The 21,945-nt window shown below is 45.2% G+C and overlaps 1 protein-coding gene across 1 annotated transcript in view; it reads right to left on the reverse strand.

The window, feature by feature from the left end:
- Positions 1-2,290: 2,290 nt before the first annotated feature.
- LOC140187652 (protein PML-like) overlaps positions 2,291-21,945 on the reverse strand; it is a 48,519-nt gene continuing 28,864 nt past the window's right edge. Inside the window, exons 7-10 of the mRNA XM_072243174.1 lie at positions 19,997-20,192; positions 15,014-15,066; positions 6,400-6,589; positions 2,291-3,397 (exon numbers count right to left, since the gene is read on the reverse strand). Coding sequence (XP_072099275.1) covers positions 2,589-3,397; positions 6,400-6,589; positions 15,014-15,066; positions 19,997-20,192 — 1,248 coding nt within the window. The 3' untranslated portion in view covers positions 2,291-2,588. The remainder of the gene's footprint in view (positions 3,398-6,399; positions 6,590-15,013; positions 15,067-19,996; positions 20,193-21,945) is intronic.

Below are 21,945 nucleotides of genomic sequence, written 5' to 3' on the forward strand. Positions count from 1 at the left end.
AAAGGGCTCACCCGAAAGCTAACTGTGAGGAATATCAAAGGACTGTTTGAATCCGATTTGAATATCATCATTCGCTCTCTCTCCCTCTCTCTCTCTCCAACGGTACAACAGCGATTGCTGCAAACTATACTAAACTGAACTGAACTCTGAATCACTTGAGGACTGAACATTTTACCCCTAGACTGCGATAGAGCTTGATTGATCCTATTATCCTAGTTCTGTGTACATGTGTGTTTTATCATTGCTAACCTGTTGCATTTATATCCTTACTATTAGAGTACTGTGTTACCTATTTCTTTAATAAAAACCTTCTTGGTTCCAGTAATTCAGACTCCAACTAAGTGGTCCATTTCTGCTGGTTTAGCAACCCAGTTACGGGGTACGTAACATACATAATAACAAAAACTATAAATTACAGTAAGTAAACATATCTAAAAACTATATATTAAGTAAGTATTGCAAAAAGAGAGGGAAGGATACTGAGGAAGTGTTCATGGGTTCATTGTCCATTCAGAAAACTGATAGCGGAGGGAATGAAGTTGTTCCTGAAGTGTGGAGTTCGGATTGGCAACAACATCCCCTCCACAATCGCAATCTGCACATGCAGTGTGCTTTGCCTCTTGCTATACTCACTTTACACTTATGACTGAAAGGCTAAGCACAACTCCAATGAAGTTTGCTTATGATACCACTATCACTGGCCAAATCAAAGGGAGATTGAAAGTCTGGCTGAGTGGTGCCACAACAACACCTCTCACCCAATATCAGCAAGGAGCTGATTATTGACTTCAGGAGGAAGAAATCAGAGATCCATAAGCCAGCCCTCATTGGGGAAACAAACATATAGAGGGTCAGCAACTTTAACTTCCTCAGTGTTCTCATTTCAGAGGATCTGTCCTGAGTCCAGCACATAAGGGCCATTACAAAGAAAGTTTGCGAAGATTCAGCAGGTCATCTAAAACTTCGTCAAAATTCTATCGAAGAGTATATTGACTGGCTTCATCACAGCCTGATATGGAACACCAATGCCCTTGGATGGAAAATCCTACAAAATGTCACAGACACAGCCCAGTCCATCACAGGTAAAGCCCTCGTCACCAATGAGCACATCAAAATGGAGCACTGTTGCAGGAAAGCAGCATCCATCCTCTCTTCTTGCTGTTGCCATCAGGAAGGAGGCACAGGAGCCTCAGGACCCACACCACCAGCTTCAGAAACAGTTATTACACTTCAGCCTTCAGCTGTTGACCAGAGGGGCTAACTTTACTCACCCCATCACTGAACTGTTCCCACAACCTATTGGCTCACTTTCTCTAACTTCCATTAATGCCCCACCTCCCCTTCGTACCCCATCCCTGATTTATTTATTTATTATTATTTTTCTCCCTCTATCCCTCTCACTATAACTCCTTGTCCATCCTCTGGGTTCCCCTCCCCCCTAGGCCTCCCATCCCATGATCTTCTCCCTTCTCCAGCCTCGTATCCCCTTTGCCAATCACCTGTCCAGCTCTTGGCTCCATCCCTCCCCCTCCTGACTTCTCCTATCATTTCAGATCTCCCCTCCCCCTCCCACTTTCAAATCTCTTACTAACTCTTCCTTCAGTTAGTCCTGACTAAGGGTCTCAGCCCAAAACATCGACTGTATCTCTTCCTATGGATGCTACCTGGCCTTTCCAGCATCTGCAGATTTCCTCATGTTTACAGCTCACTTTCAAGGACTCTTCATCTCATGTTCTTGATGTATATTGCTTATGTATGTATTTGCATACTGGTTGAGCACCCAAGTTGCTGAGGTCTTTCATTGATCCTATTCTGGCTAGTATTCTATTATGGATTTATTAAGTATGCCCACAAGAAAATGAATTGCAGGGTTGTATAATGTTTTTTTAATATATATATATATATATATATATATATATATATATATATACATACACACACACACAATTTGATAATAAATTTACTTTGAATTTTGAACAGATGGCAGATTTGTTCAGGGAAGAAGCTCATGTTCGATTGACAGTTGACTCCTTTAGGGTAATAAGGAATGTGGATGAGGATTTTGTGCTTGATTGGTAAAAGCCTTGCTAAAATCCAGGTTAACCCAAAGTCCAATATAGCAGTGAAATTCAATGGGATCCAAAGGTGAACTGTATTTAACATTGCTTCCAAGCAGTAGTCTCAGGGAATGGCTTGTAGGCAGGCAATCAACCCTCCCCTTTGATACAAGAGTTCCCAAATTTGATTTGAATCCATCTAGGTGAGATAACACTGCACAAAAGAGAACAGCTTTAAATTCCTTAACAGTTTATTGTATCTTCAAGAACTACAAAAATGTCAGACTCTGCACTTTTTGATACTTTTTACTTCAACTCATACACTGTGGTTTTTAACTTTGGCTGATTAAAGAACTGTTCATCCCGACGATCACTCGGAGGGATCTGTCACTCCATCACCTCCGCACTTCCTTGCAAGTTGCCGCTATGTCTTGTACCTTACTCTTTTTCATTCGAGGAATGACAGCCGTCACAAATGATTGTCAGAATAGCCCCTGCATACCAAATATTCTGTAACACATGCTGCACTGGCTAACTGGTGTTTGATTTATACTTGGCCTTTGTCCCTTGCTGTGCCTGCTTGAGCTGTCCTCTCCTGTGCTTCTGGCACAGTAAGAAGGAGCCAATAGCCTTGGTGATCTTCCGAATCCTTGGTAATCCCAAATTCCGGCTGGCTCGAACTAAGTTGTTCAGGCCCGACTTCCGGTCACTCTGGTGGGCTAACTCCAAGATATTCAGACTGATTTCTTCAAAGGCAAGTTTATCCGCAATCAGCCGGGAAATAACTTTCTGGTCAACAAGTGGCTGCAGGGATCTGCGGCATTCCAGCTGGTACAGAGTAAACTGACTGTCTTCTGCCTGGTGCAGTGTTGGGTTCAGAGCCAAGTACAGTTTCTGCAGGGCCTGCACACCAAAACCAACCTGCTCACCAACCAAGACCTCCACTAAATGCGTCAGCTTGAAGTTACTGACCTTCGACTTGGGGAGAACCTTCTTGGCCAACCAAAGAGTATCCAGGAATCCTGACATATGTTTGGCAAAGCAATCTTTCATGTACAGCCCCTCCCAAGCATTACAAAGAATCTGACTGTCGTGGGTCCAGATGCGGTGACCAACCAACAGTGGCAGATCCAGCTGCTGAAGGAACTGGAGGAAAGACTTCATAACATCCAGGAGGCTGCAGGCTGCCTGAGCTTCCCCACGCTGGTACAGGACACCGTCCACCATCTGAAATCCACTATCAGTGGGTATGCCGACCAACATGGGCTTTCTGGGCAGGATATACTTGTTAAAAGTCTTCTCACCACTCACTGCCGAGAGCTGTACCATATCATCACCTCCTATCACAAACAGACATGGTCATTGGGAGGTTCACGAGAGTGACAGGGTTAACATAAGAGGTGAGTTTGATGGTTCTGGGATTGTACTCATTGGAGTTTAGAAGAATGCGGAGGGGGATTCCACTGAAATCTATTGAAACCTAAAGGCATCTCCTTTGCTTGCATCTTTAATATCTCACTATTTCTATCTTTAATATCTCACTCTATTTCTATCTTTAATATCTCTATTTTTCCCTTTCAGGGTTCTTCTGAAGACCCTGGCTTGGAGTTACATGCTGACTTTGGTTCTTTGCGGGAATGGGACCCGCTCTCAGGGTCTCACGACTGGCCGTTATTTGATATACCAAGGACACAGCCCAGAGGATTAGCACGCCTTTCGAATTCCAGGATTTGGTGGCTCTGGAGGCAGGCGGACTCGAGGTCGGTGTCTCTGCGGGAAATCGGTATGTCGTGGGAGACGCAAGGTTGAAAGCAGCAATCTGGCTGCTGGCTGTTTGGCTGTGTGCCCAGAGACCCAAATTCTTTGGGCACAGAGCTCAGAAAATGCGTTGCAAAGGACTTTTAACATCGTAAATCAGTTAGTTGTTTGTTATGTCTCCCCTCTCGCTGTTAAATGGAGACACCCCTTTTTCCCTTATTAGGGGGAGAGAGCGAGCCTGTGGTATGTCGAATTACTGGGTGAATGAGTAGTCTTTGGGGTACTGCAAGTCTGTGTCTTTATTGATGCTTTGCTGGACACGAGTGCTCAGTGGGGGGCACCGATGCTTTTTGCTGGTGGGGGAGGGGGGATCATTGCTTTGCTGTTGCTTACTCATTAGGGTTAATTCATAACAAAGTTTACGCAGTGGGGGGGGAGCTGGAGGGGCTTTGTGGTTCTAACATTTAATTGACATTCATTCTTTGGGGCACTACTTTGTTTTAGTGCATGTTTGCAAAGAAAAAGCATTTCAGGATGTATATTGTATAAATTTCTCTGATATTAAATGTACCTTGCAATGTTGAAAGCCTGGTAAGTTGACGGAGAGACAATGTTTCCTATAGCGGGGGGGAGCTGTAAGATTAGAGGGTACAGACTCAGAATACAGCGATGTCCATTTAGAAAAGAGATAGAATTTCTTTAGCCAGAGAGTGGTGAATCTGTGGAATTCATTGTCAGAGACAGCTGTGGAGGCCAAGTCACTGGATATATTTTAAACAGAGGTATGTTCTTGATTAGAAAGGGCGTCAAAGTTTACAGGGAGAAAGCAGGAGAACGGAGTTGAGAGGGATAATAAATCAGCATGACAGAATTCCTAAGCAGAATTGATGGCTGAATGGCCGAATTCTGCTCCCATGTTTTATGGTCTTATAACCCACTGAGCAGAGCCAGATTCACCACATCAGTGATTCCAGGAGTGACAGGACACCCTCTGGGAAAGTGGAAGGGCATCATCACCAACAAGTGTTTGGTGAAGGACTTGGGGAAGATAAACTCAGGCAGCACAGAGAGGGTGAATGATAGGGTCCAGTGGAGTGCTGTAGGACAGAGAGACAAGGGGTACAGGTGACCTTCCTCGTTCCCTGAAAATGACAACGCAGGCAGACAGAGGTGCATGGCATACTGGCCTTCACCAGACGGGATGCTGGGTTCAAGAGCTGAACACCATATTACAGCTGTACAAGACACTGTGAAACCACACCTGTAATCTTGTATGCAATTCTGGTTGTCTGAAGGATATTATTAGACTTGAGAGACTGTAAACAAAAAGAGATTCACAAGAATCAAAAAGGACTGGAGGGCTTGAGTTACGAGGAGAATGTGTATATCTGGGACTGTTTGTCTGGAGTGTTGAGGGCTGAGCGGTGACCTTACAAAGGTATATGAAACCATGAGAACAGAGAACAGAGAGAAGGTGAATGGTCAGTCTTTTTTCTTGGATGAGGGAGTCTATAACTAGAGGGTACAGGTTTAAGGGGACATTTTAACCTGCTCTAAGGTCAATCTAACCCTTCCCTCCCACATAGCTCTCCACCTATGAGCCTAAGAATTTCTTAAATGTCCCTAATATATCGGCCTTTACCACCACCCCTCCACACACCCACCACCCTCTGTGTAAAATATTTAACTCTGACATCCCCCCCTATACTTTGCTCCACCTTAAAGTTACGCCTTTCTATCAGCCACTTCCCCGCAGGGAAAAGCTCTCTGGCTGTCCACTCGATCTATGCGTCTATCATCTAATATACCTCTATCAAGTCACCTCTCATCCTCCTTCAGTCCAAAGAGAGAAGCCCTGGTTTGCTCAACTTTTTCCTCATAAGACTTGCTCTCTAATCCAGGGTAAGGTTTAAATAGCATCCGAGAGGCAACATTTTCACTCTGAAGGTGGTGGGGGCTTGGAACAAGCTGCCAGGAGTGCTGAGTCAGGTACACCAGTATTGTTTAAAAGACATTTGAACAGCTACATGGACACATGCCTTAGAGGGAAATGGGCCAATCACAGGCAAAAGGGACAAGCTTAGGAAAGCAGTTTGGTTGTCATGGATGAGTTGGGCAGAAGGACCTGTTTCACTACTGTGTAACTCCAGGATCTTCTGCTGAGCCGCTCCTGATATTTAATCCTATAGTCTCCAAGGAATTTTATTCTGTGTAAGCTGCTGTATAATATACTGGCAGCACTTGAGCGGAGGCAACACAGGACTGATATCTATGGTGGGGTGGAACCCCAACAGAGAGAGAGCAGCGAAAGTGAATTACGTAGAATAGTACAGGCCCTTCAGCCCACGCTGTTGTGCTGACCTTCTAAGTTACTCTAAGATCAATCTTACATAGGCCTCCATTTTCCTATCATCTGTGTGTGTGCGTGCGTGCTTGCATGCACATACGTCTGAACGTGTGTGTGGATGGGTGGGGGGGGGGGGGGAGAGTTTGTTGTACCAGATCCTGGTATGGGGGATGATACTGACAGGTGCTGCCCACAGGCAGAGGAAGAGGGGAGATGAAAATTCTGAACTAAACCCACCTATGCACGTGGTTTGGATCTGGAAGAACACCAGTGGATGGCCTCGCAGTTCCAGGCTCTGTCTCACAGCTGACGGCCCCTCCTGGTACCAATCCCCATTAATCTGACCACTACTCTCATTTGTTCCATGGTCATTTGACGTTTTGGAAGCCTCAGGATGTGTCGGCAAAGTCTCAAAGTGTTCCACGACCTAAGCAAGAAAGACAGCACAGTGATCACACTTAATTCTCCTATGTCAGTGAAGTCCCAAAGCCAGGGGACATCAGTGAATTCCCCACCACCCAATCCAACTCTGGGACTTTAGTAAAACCTCCCCAATCCCGGGGATTCAATGAAATGTCCCTCAATCCTGGGGCTTCAGTGAAACACCCCAAACCCCAGGATATTCCCCACAATCCATGTTTTCCGATGGTTGTGGAGAAGACTTCTGCAAGAGTACACATTACAAACCATGTGAAGGGTCTCGGCCTGAATCGTCGACTGCACCTCTTCCTAGAGATGCTGCCTGGCCTGCTGCGTTCACCAGCAACTTTTATGTGTGTTGCTTGAATTTCCAGCACCTGCAGAATTCCTGTTGTTTGGTACTTCACATGATTAGTTTATGCAGTGAGCAAAGCCTGAACTGCAATTGGCACAGTGTTGCGTACACTGCACTGTGTACGGTACAGTGCATCGTGATGCATACCACACCCTGTATCTGCAGCATGCAGTTCTTCCTCATGCATTGTGCTGCACATACTGTACTTTCAGAATCAGAATCAGGTTTATTATCACCAGCATGTGATGTGAAATTTGTTAAATTAGCAGCAGCAGTTCAATGCAATACATAATCTAGCAGAGAGAGAAAAAAAATAATAAAACATAATAAATATCTCCTCTCGGGAGGGGGGAGAAGATGGTGGTGTGACGAAAGCACACACGACCACTTTGGTGCTGAATATCTATTATCTGTCAAGTAGGGGACCGTGCACAATCCTGATTTGATGGAGACGATCGTGAAAGTACGGAGGAACATCTGGAAAACTTCTGAAATGCCCGCTTTGCTGCCGCTGCTACTGTGTAGTAACTGGAATCTCTGGAGCAGAAGGCCCCAAAATCCTCGGCTTTGCGTGTTTCAGCGGCTGGGGCGAGGTCGAAGGCGCTTGGCAGAGGATGGCGCTCGGGAGGTTGTATCGGAGAGGCTGATCGGAAGCTCAGAGTTTTTGAACGGATGGACTCAGGGTCAGTTGCTTCCAAGGTATCGGCAAGTTGACGGTGCCTGGAGGTTTATGGCAGGGAGTTTCTCCCTTTTGCCGCCTGCTATCGGGGACCTGGGAGTCGATCGACTCGGGACTTTGAGACTTTTTTTTTACTGTGCCTATGGACTGTTCTTTATTAAATTATGGTATTGCTTTGCACTGCTGTAACTATATGTTATAATTATGAGGTTTTGTCAGTGTTAGTCTTTGGTCTGTCTTGTTTTCTGTGATATCACTCCGGAGAAATATTGTATCATTTCTTAATGCATGTATGCATTTCTAAATGACGATAAAAGAGGACTGAGTGTTCTCATAATCTAAATAAAATCTAAATAAACAAGTAAATCAATTACGTATATTGAATAGATTAAAAAATGTGAAAAAAACAGAAATACAGCATATTAAAAAATGTGAGGTACTGTCCAAAGCTTCAAAGTCCATTTAGAAATCGGATGGCAGAGGGGAAGAAGCTGTTCCTGAGTTGCTGAGTGTGTGCCTTCAGGCTTCTGTACCTCCTACCTGATGGTAACAGTGAGAAAAGGGCATGCCCTGGGTGCTGGAGGTCCTTAACAATGGACGCTGCCTTTCTGAGACACCGCTCCCTAAAGATGTCTTGATACTTTGTAGGCTAGTGCCCAAGATGGAGCTGACTAGATTTACAACCTTCTGCAGCTTCTTTCGGTCCTGTGCAGTAGCCCCTCCATACCAGACGGCGATGCAGTCTGTCAGAATGCTCTCCATGGTACAACTATAGAAGTTTTTGAGCGGATTTGTTGACAAGCTAAGTTGCTTCAAATTCCTAATAAAGTATAGTCGCTGTCTTGCCTTCTTTGTGACTACATCGATATGCTGGGACCAGGTTAGATCCTCAGAGATCTTGGCACCCAGGAACTTGAAGCGCTCACTCTCTCCACTTCTGATCCCTCTACGAGGATTGGTATATGTTCCTTCATCTTACCCTTCCTGAAGTCCACAATCAGCTCTTTCATCTTACTGACATTGAGTGCCAGGTTGTTGCTGCAGCACCATTCCACTAGTTGGCATATCTCACTCCTGTACGCCCTCTCATCACCACCTGAGATTCTACCAACAATGGTTGTATCATCAGCAAATTTGTAGATGGTATTTAAGCTATGCCTAGCCACACAGTCATGTGTATACAGAGAGTAGAGCAGTGGGCTAAGCACACACACCTGAAGTGCACCAGTGTTGATCGTCAGCGAGGAGGAGATATTATCACCAATCCACACAGATTGTGGTCTTCTGGTTAGGAAGTCGAGGATCCAATTGCAGAGGGAGGTACAGAGTCCCAGGTTCTGCAACTTCTCAATCAGGATTGTGGAATGATGGTATTAAATGCTGAGCTATACTCGATGAACAGCATCCTGACGTAAGTGTTTGTGTTGTCCAGGTGGTCAAAAGCCCTGTGGAGAGCCATTGAGATTGCATCTGCCGTTGACCTATTGTGGTGATAGGCAAATTGCAATGGGTCCAGGTCCTTGCTGAGGTGGGAGTTCAGTCTAGTCATAACCAACCTCTCAAAGCATTTCATCACTGTAGATGTGAGTGCTACTGGGCAATAGTCATTAAGGCAGCCCACATTATTCTTCTTAGGCACTGGTATAATTGTTGCCTTTTAAAAGCACGTGGGAACTTCTGCCTGTAGCAGTGAGAGGTTGAAAATATCCTTGAGTACTCCCGCTAGTTGGCTGGCACAGGTTTTCAGAGCCTTACCAGGTACTCCATCGGGACCTTCTGCCTTTGCTGGGCATTGTACTGCATACAGTATGATGGAGTGATATATACAGTCCTGTGTCTTGCAACATGCACCAGGAGGTACACTCCTGCCACTTACAAGAGACAAGGGGCCCCAGGTGCTCCTGAGAGGAGGTTCACAAGAACAATCCTGGGATTGAAAGGGTTAATGGATGAGGAGCGCATGAGGAGTGTTTGATGGCTCTGGGCCTGTGCTTGCTGGAGTTTAGAAAGGGGGGCGGAAAGAGGGGTGAATCTCATTGAAACCTATCAAATATTGAAAGGCTTAAATGGAGATGTTTCCTATCGTGGGAAAGTCTAGGACCAGAGAGCACAGCCCCAGAATACAAGGATATCCCTTTAGAACAGAGATGAGGAAGAATTTCTTTTGCCAATGGCTGATGAATCTGTGGACCTCATTGCCACAGTCAATGGTGGAGGTCCATGATTAGTTAGGGTATCAAAGGTTACAAGGAGAAAGCAGCCACGACTGTATGGCAGAGAAGACTTGATGGGCCAAATGGCCTGATTCTGTTCCGACGTCTCATGCACCCTTCTCGCAGCTACCATCAGGCAGGAAGTACAGGAGCCCAAAGTCCCAGAGCACCTGGTTCAAGAACAGCTACTTCCATTCACATACTGGGGTCTTGAACCAACCTGCACAATGCTGATCACTACAGTTGAGCAACACTTTGCACACTGTGTTGCACTTTTTTGTTGTAATTATTTGTTCGCTTGTATCACTTTGTATAATTTACGTTGATTTTTTCTTGTCAATGCAGCTTGTGTGCCTCCAATGCTGCTATAAGTAAGTTTTTCATTGCATCAGTTCACCCATGGAATTGTGCAGATGACACACTTTGACCTTAATCCTGCTCTTTAACCCCAACAAGCTTCCCACTGGAGTGGATCAGTCATGCCGTGAAGCTTATGTGCACTGTGCTTCCAGATGGACAGGCTCTACATGTGACTGGGGGAGGAGGTAATCCTCTGCTCCCTGTGATGTGCTATGTGAAGGTCCTCTAGGGTAGGCAATAAGTAATGATGAGGTTTCAGACACCCTGAGTATGTGAAAGGCAAAGCACACAAATGCTGGAGGGGCTCAGCAGGCCAGGCCGCATCTATGCAAAAAAAGTACGGTCAACATTTCCAGCTGAAACCCTTTGACTGGCCCGCTGAGTTCGTTCAGCATTTTGTGTGTGTTGATTTGGATTTCCAGCATCTGCAGATTTTTTCTTTTTGTGAAAGGCAAAGCACCAGTGTCAGACCAGAGGTCATAATTGATATCTCACTCGTAAACGCCACAGCACTTGTGAATTTGTGATGAGTGTCCACAAGACTGTAAGACACAGGAGCAGAATTAAGCCATTCAGCCCATCGAGTCCATCTGCTATTTCATCATGGCTGATCCCGGATCCCACTCAGCCCCATACACATGCTTCTGCTGGAAGCTCGTTCCACACCATCTCCTTTCATGTCCCGACTAATCAGAAATCTATCAAATTCTGCTTTGAATATACCCACTGACTTGGCCTCCAAGGCAGTCTGTGGCAGAGTATTCCACAAATTCGCCACTCTTTGGCTAAAATTATTCCTCCTTAACTTCTGTTCTAAAAGGTCACCCCTCAACTTTGAGGCTGTGCCCACTAATCCTGAATATGCCCACCAGAGAAAACATCCTCTCCACATCTACCTTATCTAGTCCTTTCAACATTTAGTAAGTTTCAATCTTCTAAATCCTGCATTTTTCTAAATTCCGGTGAGTACAGGCCCAAACCTGCCAAATACTCCACGTATGTTAACCCCTTCATTCCCAGAATCATCCTCATGAATCTCTTCTGGACTCTCTCCAATGACAACATGTTATTTCTGAGATATGGGGCCCAATACTGTTGACAATACTCCCAAGTGTGACCTGACTGGTGTCTTATAAAGGCTCAGCATTTTCTCCTTGTTTTTTATATTCTATTCCCCTTGAAATAAATGCTATATAACAATTACAGCATGGAAACAGGCCATCTTGGCCCTTCTAGTCCATGCCGAACTCTTACTCTCACCTAGTCCCACCACTCAGCCCATAACCCTCCATTCCTTTCCTGTCCATATATCTATCCAATTTAACTTTAAACGCAACATCGAACCTGCCTCAACCACTTCTGCTGGAAGCTCGTTCCACACAGCTACCACTCTCTGAGTAAAGAAGTTCCCCCTCATGTTACCCCTAAACTTTTGCCCTTTAACTCTCAACTCATGTCCTCTTGTTTGAATCTCCCCCATTCTCAATGGAAAAAGCCTATCCACGTCAACTCTATCAATCCACCTCATAATTTTAAACACCTCTATCAAGTCCCCCCCTCAACCTTCTACGCTCCAAAGAATAAAGACCTAACTTGTTCAACCTTTCTCTGTAACTGAGATGAAACCCAGGCAACATTTTAGTAAACCTTCTCTGTACTCTCTCAATTTTATTGACATCTTTCCTATAATTCGGTGACCAGAACTGTACACAATACTCCAAATTCAGACATCCCAACCTGCAAAAACTCATTTCAGGGAGATAGAACCATCAATTTGCGGGAGACTTCCGGGAGAGGTAGGATGTCTGCAATAGAGTAGCTCCTTAGCAGCTGGCCAGCTAGTTTAAATAACGTTAGCTGTGCTAATGAATGAATGACACCTGTTAAACTCACCTCAGGATGTCTTTTACAGTCTTAACCCACCATGGGCAATAGAAAAGTCATTGTTGCAAACAGTGCAGTGAGCAACACTGTCATTATTTTGACCCCTATTAGGCAGGGGTACACTTTAGTGTAGTCTGGGGTGACGTACATTTTATATTTTTTTGGAACACTGCTATGGTGCGCTCTCGCTCGCACTCTCTCGCACTCTCTTGCTTTCCTCTCGCTCGCTCTCAAAAAAATTGATTTCCGTGATATTGTATATAATTTGCGGGCATCAGGGAGCCACTATTAATATGCCAGAGACTCCCAGAAGTTCTGGGAGAGGTGGGATGTCTGCAAATTTGGCCTTACCAATGCCTTATACAATTTCAACATTACATCCCAACTCCTATACTCAATGCTCTGATTTATAAAGGCCAGCATACCAAAAACTTTCTTCACCACCCTATCCACATGAGATTCCACCTTCAGGGAACTATGCACCATTATTCCTAAATCCCTTTGTTCTACTGCATTCTTCAATGCCCTACCATTTACCATGCATGTCCTATTTTGATTAGTCCTACCAAAATGTAGCACCTTACATTTATTAGCATTAAACTCCATTTGCCATCTTTCAGCCCACTCTTCTAACTGGCCTAAACCTCTCTGCAAGCTTTGAAAACCTACTTCATTATCCACAACGCCACCTATCTTAGTATCATCTGCATACCCACTCATCCGATTTACCACCACATCATCCAGATCATTAATATATATGACAAACAACATTGGTCCCAGTACAGAACCCTGAGGCACACCACTAGACACCGTCCTCCAATCTGACAAACAGTTATCCACCACTACTCTCTGGCGTCTCCCATCCAGCCACTGTTGAATCCATTTTACTACTTCAATATTAATACCTGACAATTGAACCTTCCTAACTAACCTTCCATGTGGAACCTTGTCAAAGGCCTTACTGAAGTCCATTTAGACAACATCCACCGCTTTACCCTCGTCAACTTTCCTGGTAACCTCTTCAAAAAATTCAATAAGATTTGTCAAACATGACCTTCCACGCACAAATCCATGTTGACTGCTCCTAATCAGACCCTGTCTATCCAGATAATTATATATACCATCTCTAAGAATACTTTCCATCAATTTACCCACCACTGACGTCAAACTCACAGGCCGATAATTGCTAGGTTTACTCTTAGAACCCTTTTTAAACAATGGAACCACATGAGCAATATGCCAATCCTCCGGCACCTTCCCCGTTTCTAATGACATTTGAAATATTTCTGTCAGAGCCCCTGCTATTTCCACACTAACTTCCCTCAAGGTCCGAGGGAATATCTTGTCCGGACCCAGAGACTTATCCACTTTCATACTCCTTAAAAGCGCCTTTTAATCATCATACTTTCCATAACTACCTTCTTGTTTCCTTTACCTTACACAATTCAATATCCTTCTCATTAGTGAATACAGAAGAAATTGTTCAAAATCTCCCCCACCTCTGTTGGCTCCGCACATAGCCGTCCACTCTGATTCTCTAAGGGACCAATTTTATCCCTCACTATCCTTTTGCTATTAACATAACTGTAGAAACCCTTCGGATTTATTTTCACCTTACTTGCCAAAGCAGCCTCGTATCTTCTTTTAGCTTTTCTAATTTCTTTCTTAAGATTTGCATTCTTTACCACAGACTCAACCTGTAAATTAACCTTCTGGGAGTCTTGCAAGAGGACTCCTAAGTCCCTTTGCACCCCTGATGTTTGAATTTTCTCACCATTTAGATAATAGTCCGCACTATTGTTCCTTTTACCAAAATGCTTTATCATACATTTCCCAACACTGTATTCCATCTGCCATTTTTTACCCATACTTCCAATTTGTCTAAATCCTGCTGCAATCACATTGCTTCCTCAGCACTACCTACCCCTCCTCCTATCTTTGTATCATCTGCAAACTTTGCCACAAAGGCATCAATTCCATGATCCAAATCATTGACAAAGAATGTGAAAAGCAGTGGTCCCAGTACTGACCCCTGAGGAACACCACCGGCAGCCAACCAGAAAAGGCCCCCTTTATTCCCACTCGCTGCCCCCTGCCTATCACCCATTCCTCTATCCATGCCAGTATATTTCCTGTAACACCATAGGGTTTTATCTTGTTAAGTAGCTTCATGTGAGACATCTTATCAGATACCTTCTGAAAATCCAAGAAAATGATATCCACCCTGCTTGTTACTTCCAGGAAGAATTCTAACAGATTTGTTAGGCAAGATTTCTCTTTACATTAACCATGCTGACTTTAACTTGTTTTATCATTAGTCTCCAAGTACCCTAAAACCTCATCCTTAATAATAGCTTCAAATTCTTTCCAAACCACTGAGGTTAGGCTAACTAGCCTATAATTTCCTCTCTTTTGTCTTCCTCCCTTCCCTTCAAGAATCACTTGATTTGCAATTTTCCAGTCCTCCAAGACCATACCAGGATCAAGTGATTTTTGAAATATCGTGACCAACGCATTCATTATATCTTCAGCAACTTCTCTCAGGACTAAGGGATGCAAGTCCTTCAAGACTTGGGATATTATTCAGTGTATGATTTCAGCTGGGAAATCCTCACCAGGATAGGATGAATCCCGTGGGTGCTCAGGCTATCTTGCCAATGGGCACAGCTTACCTGGCAGCAACTCACATGTAACCTAACACAGGCTAAGATTGCTTTCATATTACAATATGCGCATGAGAAACTAGGGATCATGGACCCAATTCCTGTGCTTGTACCTTTTTCGTACAGAACACCAGTGCTAATATCATGAAGTCTGTACCCGATCTGAATGTCTCCTGCACACTATGTTTGGGCAGAATTACCCTGTGTTTGTTACACAGGATGGTGGGGACAGGGCCATGTTCGTATTATTTCCATAATTTGAGGGAGAAGACCTTACCGTGAGGAAGCCATCAGTATCCACACTGTCATCAGATAACTTTATTACCAACTCTGTGAAGAGAGAAGTTTATTTTCAGCTGTAGTCTGCTTGCTTTTGATTCTTTGAATATATTCAACAGTGAATAAATGCCAGTCCTTATTCCTGAAATTAGTCCAGGACTCCTAAAGCAACTACATTCATTAAATCTCCACTGATCTTTAATTGAAGTCAGAAGTGCACATGGGACCTTTGTTACTACAGAACCAACTGACGTTGATACACATTCATGTGGGGCATTGAATCCATTGTCATTGGGAGGAAAAACCACAATATTATGAGAATTATTTGGCTGTTTTTTCCAATATTGGTATCATCTCACAATAAGTTATTGGCTCAAATGTGGTAAAATATTTTCCATTGAAGTAAGAGAATGCAAAGATGAGGAGGACCTTTGATAAGAGATGAGAATACAGGAGAAAGATCTTACATTTACCTGGTGCCTTTCCCAACCAGAGTCCCTGCATGATTATTCACATTGGCAGCCTAGGCTACCAGATAGGTAATTTCAGGTTGGAAGATGCAATGGGAGCACACGGCCGGTGTGGTATCACCAACCTGTCCTCAGAAATGGGAGATGGGCCCTTCAGCCCACCATGTCGATGTCGTTGTCCACGGGAATGGTACTGGAGGATTGGAGGGAGGCGAATGTTGTTCCCTTGTTCAAAAAAGGTAGTAGGGATAGTCCGGGTAATTATAGACCAGTGAGCCTTACGTCTGTGATGGGAAAGCTGTTGGAAAAGATTCTTAGAGTTAGGATCTATAGGCATTTAGAGAATCATGGTCTGATTAGGGACAGTCAGCATGGCTTTGTGAAGGGCAGGTAGTGTCTAACAAGCCTGATAGAGTTCTTTGAGCAGGTGACCAGGCATATAGATGAGGGCAGTGCAGTGGATGTGATCTATATGGATTTTAGTAAGCATTTGACAAGGTTCCACACAGTAGGCTTATTCAGAAAGTTAGAAGGCATGGGATCCAGGGAAGTTTGGCCAGGTGGATTCAGAATTGGCTTGCCTGCAGAAGGCAGAGGGTGGTGGTGGTGGAGGAGGGAATACATTCAGATTGGAGGATTGTGACTAGTGGTGTCCCTCAAGGATCTGTTCTGGGACCTCTACTTTTCGTGATTTTTATTAACGACCCGGATGTAGGGGTAGAAGGGTGGGTTGGCAAGTTTGCAGACGACACAAAGGTTGGTGGTGTTGTAGATAGTGCAGAGGATTGTCAAAGATTGCAGAGAGACATTGATAGGATGCAGAAGTGGGCTGAGAAGTGGCAGATGGAGTTCAACCCGGAGAAGTGTGAGGTGGTACACTTTGGAAGGACAGACTCCAAGGCAGAGTACAAAGTAAATGGCAGGATACTTGATAGTGTGGAGGAGCAGAGGGATCTCGGGGTACATGTCCACAGATCCCTGAAAGTTGCTTCACAGGTGGATAGGGTAGTTAAGAAAGCTTATGGGGTGTTAGCTTCCATAAGTCGAGGGATAGAGTTTAAGAGTCGCAATGTAATGATGCAGCTCTATAAAACTCTGGTTAGGCCACACTTGGAGTACTGTGTTCAGTTCTGGTCACCTCACTATAGGAAGGATATGGAAGCATTGGAAAGGGTACAGTGGAGATTTACCAGGATGCTGCCTGGTTTAGAAAGTATGCATTATGATCAGAGATTAAGGGAGCTAGGGCTTTACTCTTCGGAGAGAAGGAGGATGAGGGGAGACATGATAGAGGTGTACAAGATAATAAGGGGAATAGATAGAGTGGATAGCCAGCGCCTCTTCCCCAGGGCACCACTACTCAATACAAGAGGACATGGCTTTAAGGTAAGGGGTGGGAAGTTCAAGGGGGATATTAGAGGAAGGATTTAACTCAGAGAGTGGTTGGTGCGTGGAATGCACTGCCTGAGTCCGTGGTGGAGGCAGATACACTAGTGAAGTTTAAGAGACTATTAGACAGGTATATGGAGGAATCTAAGGTGGGGGCTTATATGGGAGGCAGGGTTTGAGGGTCGGCACAACATTGTGGGCCGAAGGGCCTGTACTGTGCTGTACTGTTCTATATGTTCTATGTCCATGCTGACCAGCAACGACCCATCAGCACTTGGTTTATGGACAACCATGGCTTGGTGCTGGAAGATAGACCCTTTAAAGTGCTCAACTCAGGGTGCTGGAGTGAAGTGAGTTGTGGTAGGAGAGTGTGGGGTTCCGAAAGGGTCAGTGTGACATAGAGCCTCTTGGGGGTGAGAGACGTGCTGATTGTGTGGAGGTGATCCAAACAGTGAGAGAGTCTGTGGAAATCCCAGCAAGGCAAAAGTTAAGGCATTGTCCAGACAAGAACAGTTTACAGATAGTGTGCAGTCAGCCCAGGCAGGAGATGCTTTTGAACAACAGTACAAGCTAAGGATGCAAAGGAAGGATTCTAGGGTAAAACTTACTATTGGTCAGTTACTTTACTAATTCTGAAGTATGATTGACCTTTAATGTGTAAATTCTATTAGCTGTTAATACTTATATTACCATAGTGTGATTGGTGATTGATTATGTAAATAAGGAATTTGAACATGCACAAGGCGACCAATTGGATTAATATATGTATCCACTAGTCAATTTGTGTATAAAAATGGCATCTCTCTGTTTGAACTGCAGGACAGCCTGGAGACAGGGGCCCTCATGCTCTCCTTGTGCACAAGTATGTGAAGTGTGATTGAGGAATGAGTGCTTGCTGTCAGAGTCCAGTTAATCAGCAACAAGTCCTGTGAAAGATGGTTCCACACGCCTGGTTTCACTGACAGCAGCTCGACTCACAGTCCAGAGGCAGCGAATAAGGCTGAAGATGGCTAGATTGAGCTGAACTGGGAATATCCAGAGATGATTCCCAACAGGGAAAGGTCAGCCAAGAATTCACGGCCAATATGAAGATGAAAGGCAAGGATGGCCATGTTCAGTAACACTGGATGACAAGGAATGTTGTAAGTTTAATCAGGAAGGGGAAAGGGATTTGGGAAGCAGAAGTCAGATAGGGACCTTGACAAATATAAAGCAAACAGAAAGGAATCAGAATTTAAAGAGGGTGTGAAAGATCCTTGGCAAATAGGATCAAGGAAAATCACAAGGCATTTTAAACTTGCTTTCAACACAAGAGGAGAGCTCTGGAAAGGGTAGGTCCACTCAAGAACAAAGAAGGGAACTTACCGCTGGAGTCAGAGCAAGTTACTAAATGACCATTGATATTCACCAAGGAGAAGGACATGGATGATAATAAGATCGGGCGGCGGTGGGGGGGGGGGGGGGGGGTTCATTGATTTTAAGATGTTGTGCTGAATGTCTTGAAGAACATTAAGGTAGATAAGTCCACAGGGCTTGATAGCATCTACCCAGCACCTATCCCACAGAGGCTACGCAGAGCTTTTATCCTCTTAAGCTACAGAAGTTGGTTCAGAAGACTGGAGAGTCACCAGTGTTATTCCTTTGTTCAAAACAGGTAATCAGCATAAGGCTGAGAGAGATCAGATAAACATATAATATTATGAGAGGCAAAGATAGGGGTAATAGTCAGTCTTCTTTTTCCCCCAAGAGTGGAATATCATATAGCTAAGGGCATAGTTTTAAGGTGAGGGGGGGCAAGTTCAAAGGAGATTTCTGGGACAATTTTTTTAAACAGACAGTGGTGGCTGTCAGGGAAGGAGATACAATGTCAATGCTTAAGAGGTGTTTAGACAGACAGTGAATCGAGAGATACTGACCATATGTTGGCAGGTGGGATGAGTTTAGATTGATATCACAGACACAGTGATTCTCCAGTACGTTGTATGCCTGATATATTAATTTATAAATGGGGAAAGGAGTGGGAGTAACAGTGTGAGATGGAGCACATCAGAGACAAGGAGATGAGAAACCTAGGTTACCTACCTCGAGATAATTGGAAAGTTTTGAAAGCGATGCAGGGTGCTTCTGCACAGGAACAAGTGGGCAAGGTTGGCTTCTGGGTAATGATGAGTTAGAAGAGAAGCTGGTGGGGGAGGGGAGGGGAGGGGAGGGGAGGGGAGGGGAGGGGAGGGGAGGGGAGGGGAGGGGAGGGGAGGGGAGGGGAGGGGAGGGGAGGGGAGGGGAGGGGAGGGGAGGGGAGGGGAGGGGAGGGGAGGGGAGGGGAGGGGAGGGGAGGGGAGGGGAGGGGAGGGGAGGGGCAGCAAGGAGCTGGATGCAGAAGGAAGCACAGCAATCATTGTTGAATCCCTCAGCTGAACGAGTCTGTTTCTGACTGGAGGGATTGGAGTTACATGTGCCCTTACAAGGGTCGGTACCACTACAACATTTAAGAGGCACTTCAGCAAGTACCAGCATAAGAAAGGTTTAGATCAGGGGTTCACAACCTATTTTATGCCATGGATCCCTACCATTAACCGAGGGGTCCACGGACCCAGGCTGGGAGTGCTGGTTTCGAGGGATATGGAATAAACATGGGCAACTGGGACTAGATGAGTTTTCGATAAGAGAATCTCAAGGGGGAAAAGGGGAAAGAGGGAAGAGAAAGAATGCTGTCAAATTTAAAATTGATTAAAACAAAATTATACATTCTACTACTTTAACAAGTAGCTTCATTCTGAATTGAACCCATGCTGTCCTCGCCTTGAGAATGTGTTATGAGATGAAGTAGTAGGAGGGAGCATCACTTTGTGACCAAGCCATGCTGTACTGGGAGAACAATTGGATCTATTGCCTACTATCCCTGTTAGAAGCCTTTTAAACTGAGGAACTGTACCAAGTACCTAACCTGTGTTGTCTCTGGCCTGGAGATCCATACACAACTATTAATAGCCATGCAATTTGCTTCCTTATCCTATACTTCAAACTAAGCATATAACTTCCGGGAAATCTCCAACATTGTTTCTGCACACCCTCCCGCCCCCCGCACACACACCCAACACAAACAGAGAAGGTTGCAGCCTGACCTGCAGGAGGTTGCTGGGATTCAGCACTGAAAGCATTGAGGGTGAACTCCTCTGTAGCGCTTGGTGAGGGTGAGTCCGGCACTCCACCCCTCAGACTGTAGTTGTGCTCATTGTGCCAGTGCTGCTGCGTGCCATCTGTTGTACTTCCCTCTTCCACTGAAGAAGAATCTTCAGCTTGTAGTTCGTTTGAAGCATTCTGGACAGAAAAAAAAGAACCATCGTGCAATTGGCAGAATCTCTGGCCTTCAGAAGGCATCCCCTTGTAGTCAGCAGTTGATGAGTTCACTTTCTCGCTTGTGCTATGAACCCCACAGGCAATAAGGCCCAGCTGGGGTGGGGAGAGGAGGGGCAGGTGCTAGGACACTCTGCTTGCTGCCTGTCCCAGGCTTGTGCTCCATACAGCAGTGCAGGGTCCTCTGTCTCAGAATGCCAGACGAGAGATCAGTTGATGCTCCATCCACTCTCCCACCCAACTTAAAGGCATAATTTTGAGGAGAAGCAGATGATACATCCCTCAGCAACATCATCATGTTAAGGGGGCAGACAGTAAGGGGCGATTTAATAAGTAGAAAGTTGGAAGGATACGTTAAATACTGCAGCAAAGCCTCAAAGTATAGAAAATAGGATTATTACAGGCTTAGGCCGGTGAAGCCAGGGTTTATGGAATTATTATAGAGGTCTGAGCAGCGGGTTTAGACTGAGAAAAGGAGGAGGATTTGATAGAAGACTGTAAGGTGGTGGGAGTGGATACAGGTGTAGTGGGCTGCGCACTGTAAGGTGGTGGGAGGGGATACAGGTGTAGTGGGCTGCGCACTGTAAGGTGGTGGGAGAGGATACAGGTGTAGTGGGCTGCACACTGTAAGGTGGTGGGAGGGGATACAGGTGTAGTGGTCTGCACACTAAGGTGGTGGGAGTGGATACAGGTGTAGTGGGCTGCGCACTGTAAGGTGGTGGGAGTGGATACAGGTGTAGTGGGCTGCGCACTGTAAGGTGGTGGGAGTGGATACAGGTGTAGTGGGCTGCACACTAAGGTGGTGGGAGTGGATACAGGTGTAGTGGGCTGCACACTAAGGTGGTGGGAGTGGATACAGGTGTAGTGGGCTGCACATTATATGCCTCATGACATGCTGTGCAACTTTGTCATGCCAGTTACATCCATCACAACACCTATGTTCAATAGCCTGGAATGTGGTGACATGTCAGTTGTGGTCATAATGAAGTAGGATTGTTGCAAAAGTCTATCTGGTTTACTCATGTCCTTCAGAACTGGCCTACATGTGACTCCCAACACCTTTTGGCTGCTCTGCTCTTGAAGATCACCACTTCTACCTGCTCCACCTTCCTGCCCACGTCCTTCAGCGTTCAATAGTCTCAAACATGGTGCATCAGCACCCACAGGCTTCAAGGCAGAGAGTCCCAAAGGATTGTCTTCCCGGTTGGGAATGACTCCTTTGTCTCAGTGTTAAGTGACAAAACTCTGTTTCTGGGCTCTCCCAATTCTCACTGCTCAGATCTGGTCCTTCAACAAGGTTCTCAGAAGGGATGCCAAATCAAAAACAAACCACTCGGGTCAAGAGGTAAATGAAGGACAGATCAGAGCAGGGCCTACAACAACGGCTACCGCATCCTTTCATCAGATCCGCAGCTTAAAGGACCTGTTGCCACCATACAGTATCCACCTTGCCCTTGCAAGATCAGCTGGAGGTCAGAGTTGATTTGCAGACCATGGATTTTGGCAATGTCTGTATTCTGCAAGGATTCTAGGGGATTTGTTGACGTAGCGGCAATTGGAAATGGGAAATAATGGGCCCAGATGAAGTTTGCAAACCATGGCCATGGGGCGGGAGGCTTACACAGGGTAAGGTAAGGTCTCTCATGTTGGCAGCAAGTGCCCTCTGCATGTCTCCAGGGGATTGATGCTCTAGGGAACCAATTTGCAATTCAACTCC

The sequence above is a fragment of the Mobula birostris genome, chromosome 25 (assembly GCF_030028105.1).
Source record: "Mobula birostris isolate sMobBir1 chromosome 25, sMobBir1.hap1, whole genome shotgun sequence".
In the NCBI taxonomy this organism is placed as follows: Eukaryota; Metazoa; Chordata; class Chondrichthyes; order Myliobatiformes; family Myliobatidae; genus Mobula; species Mobula birostris.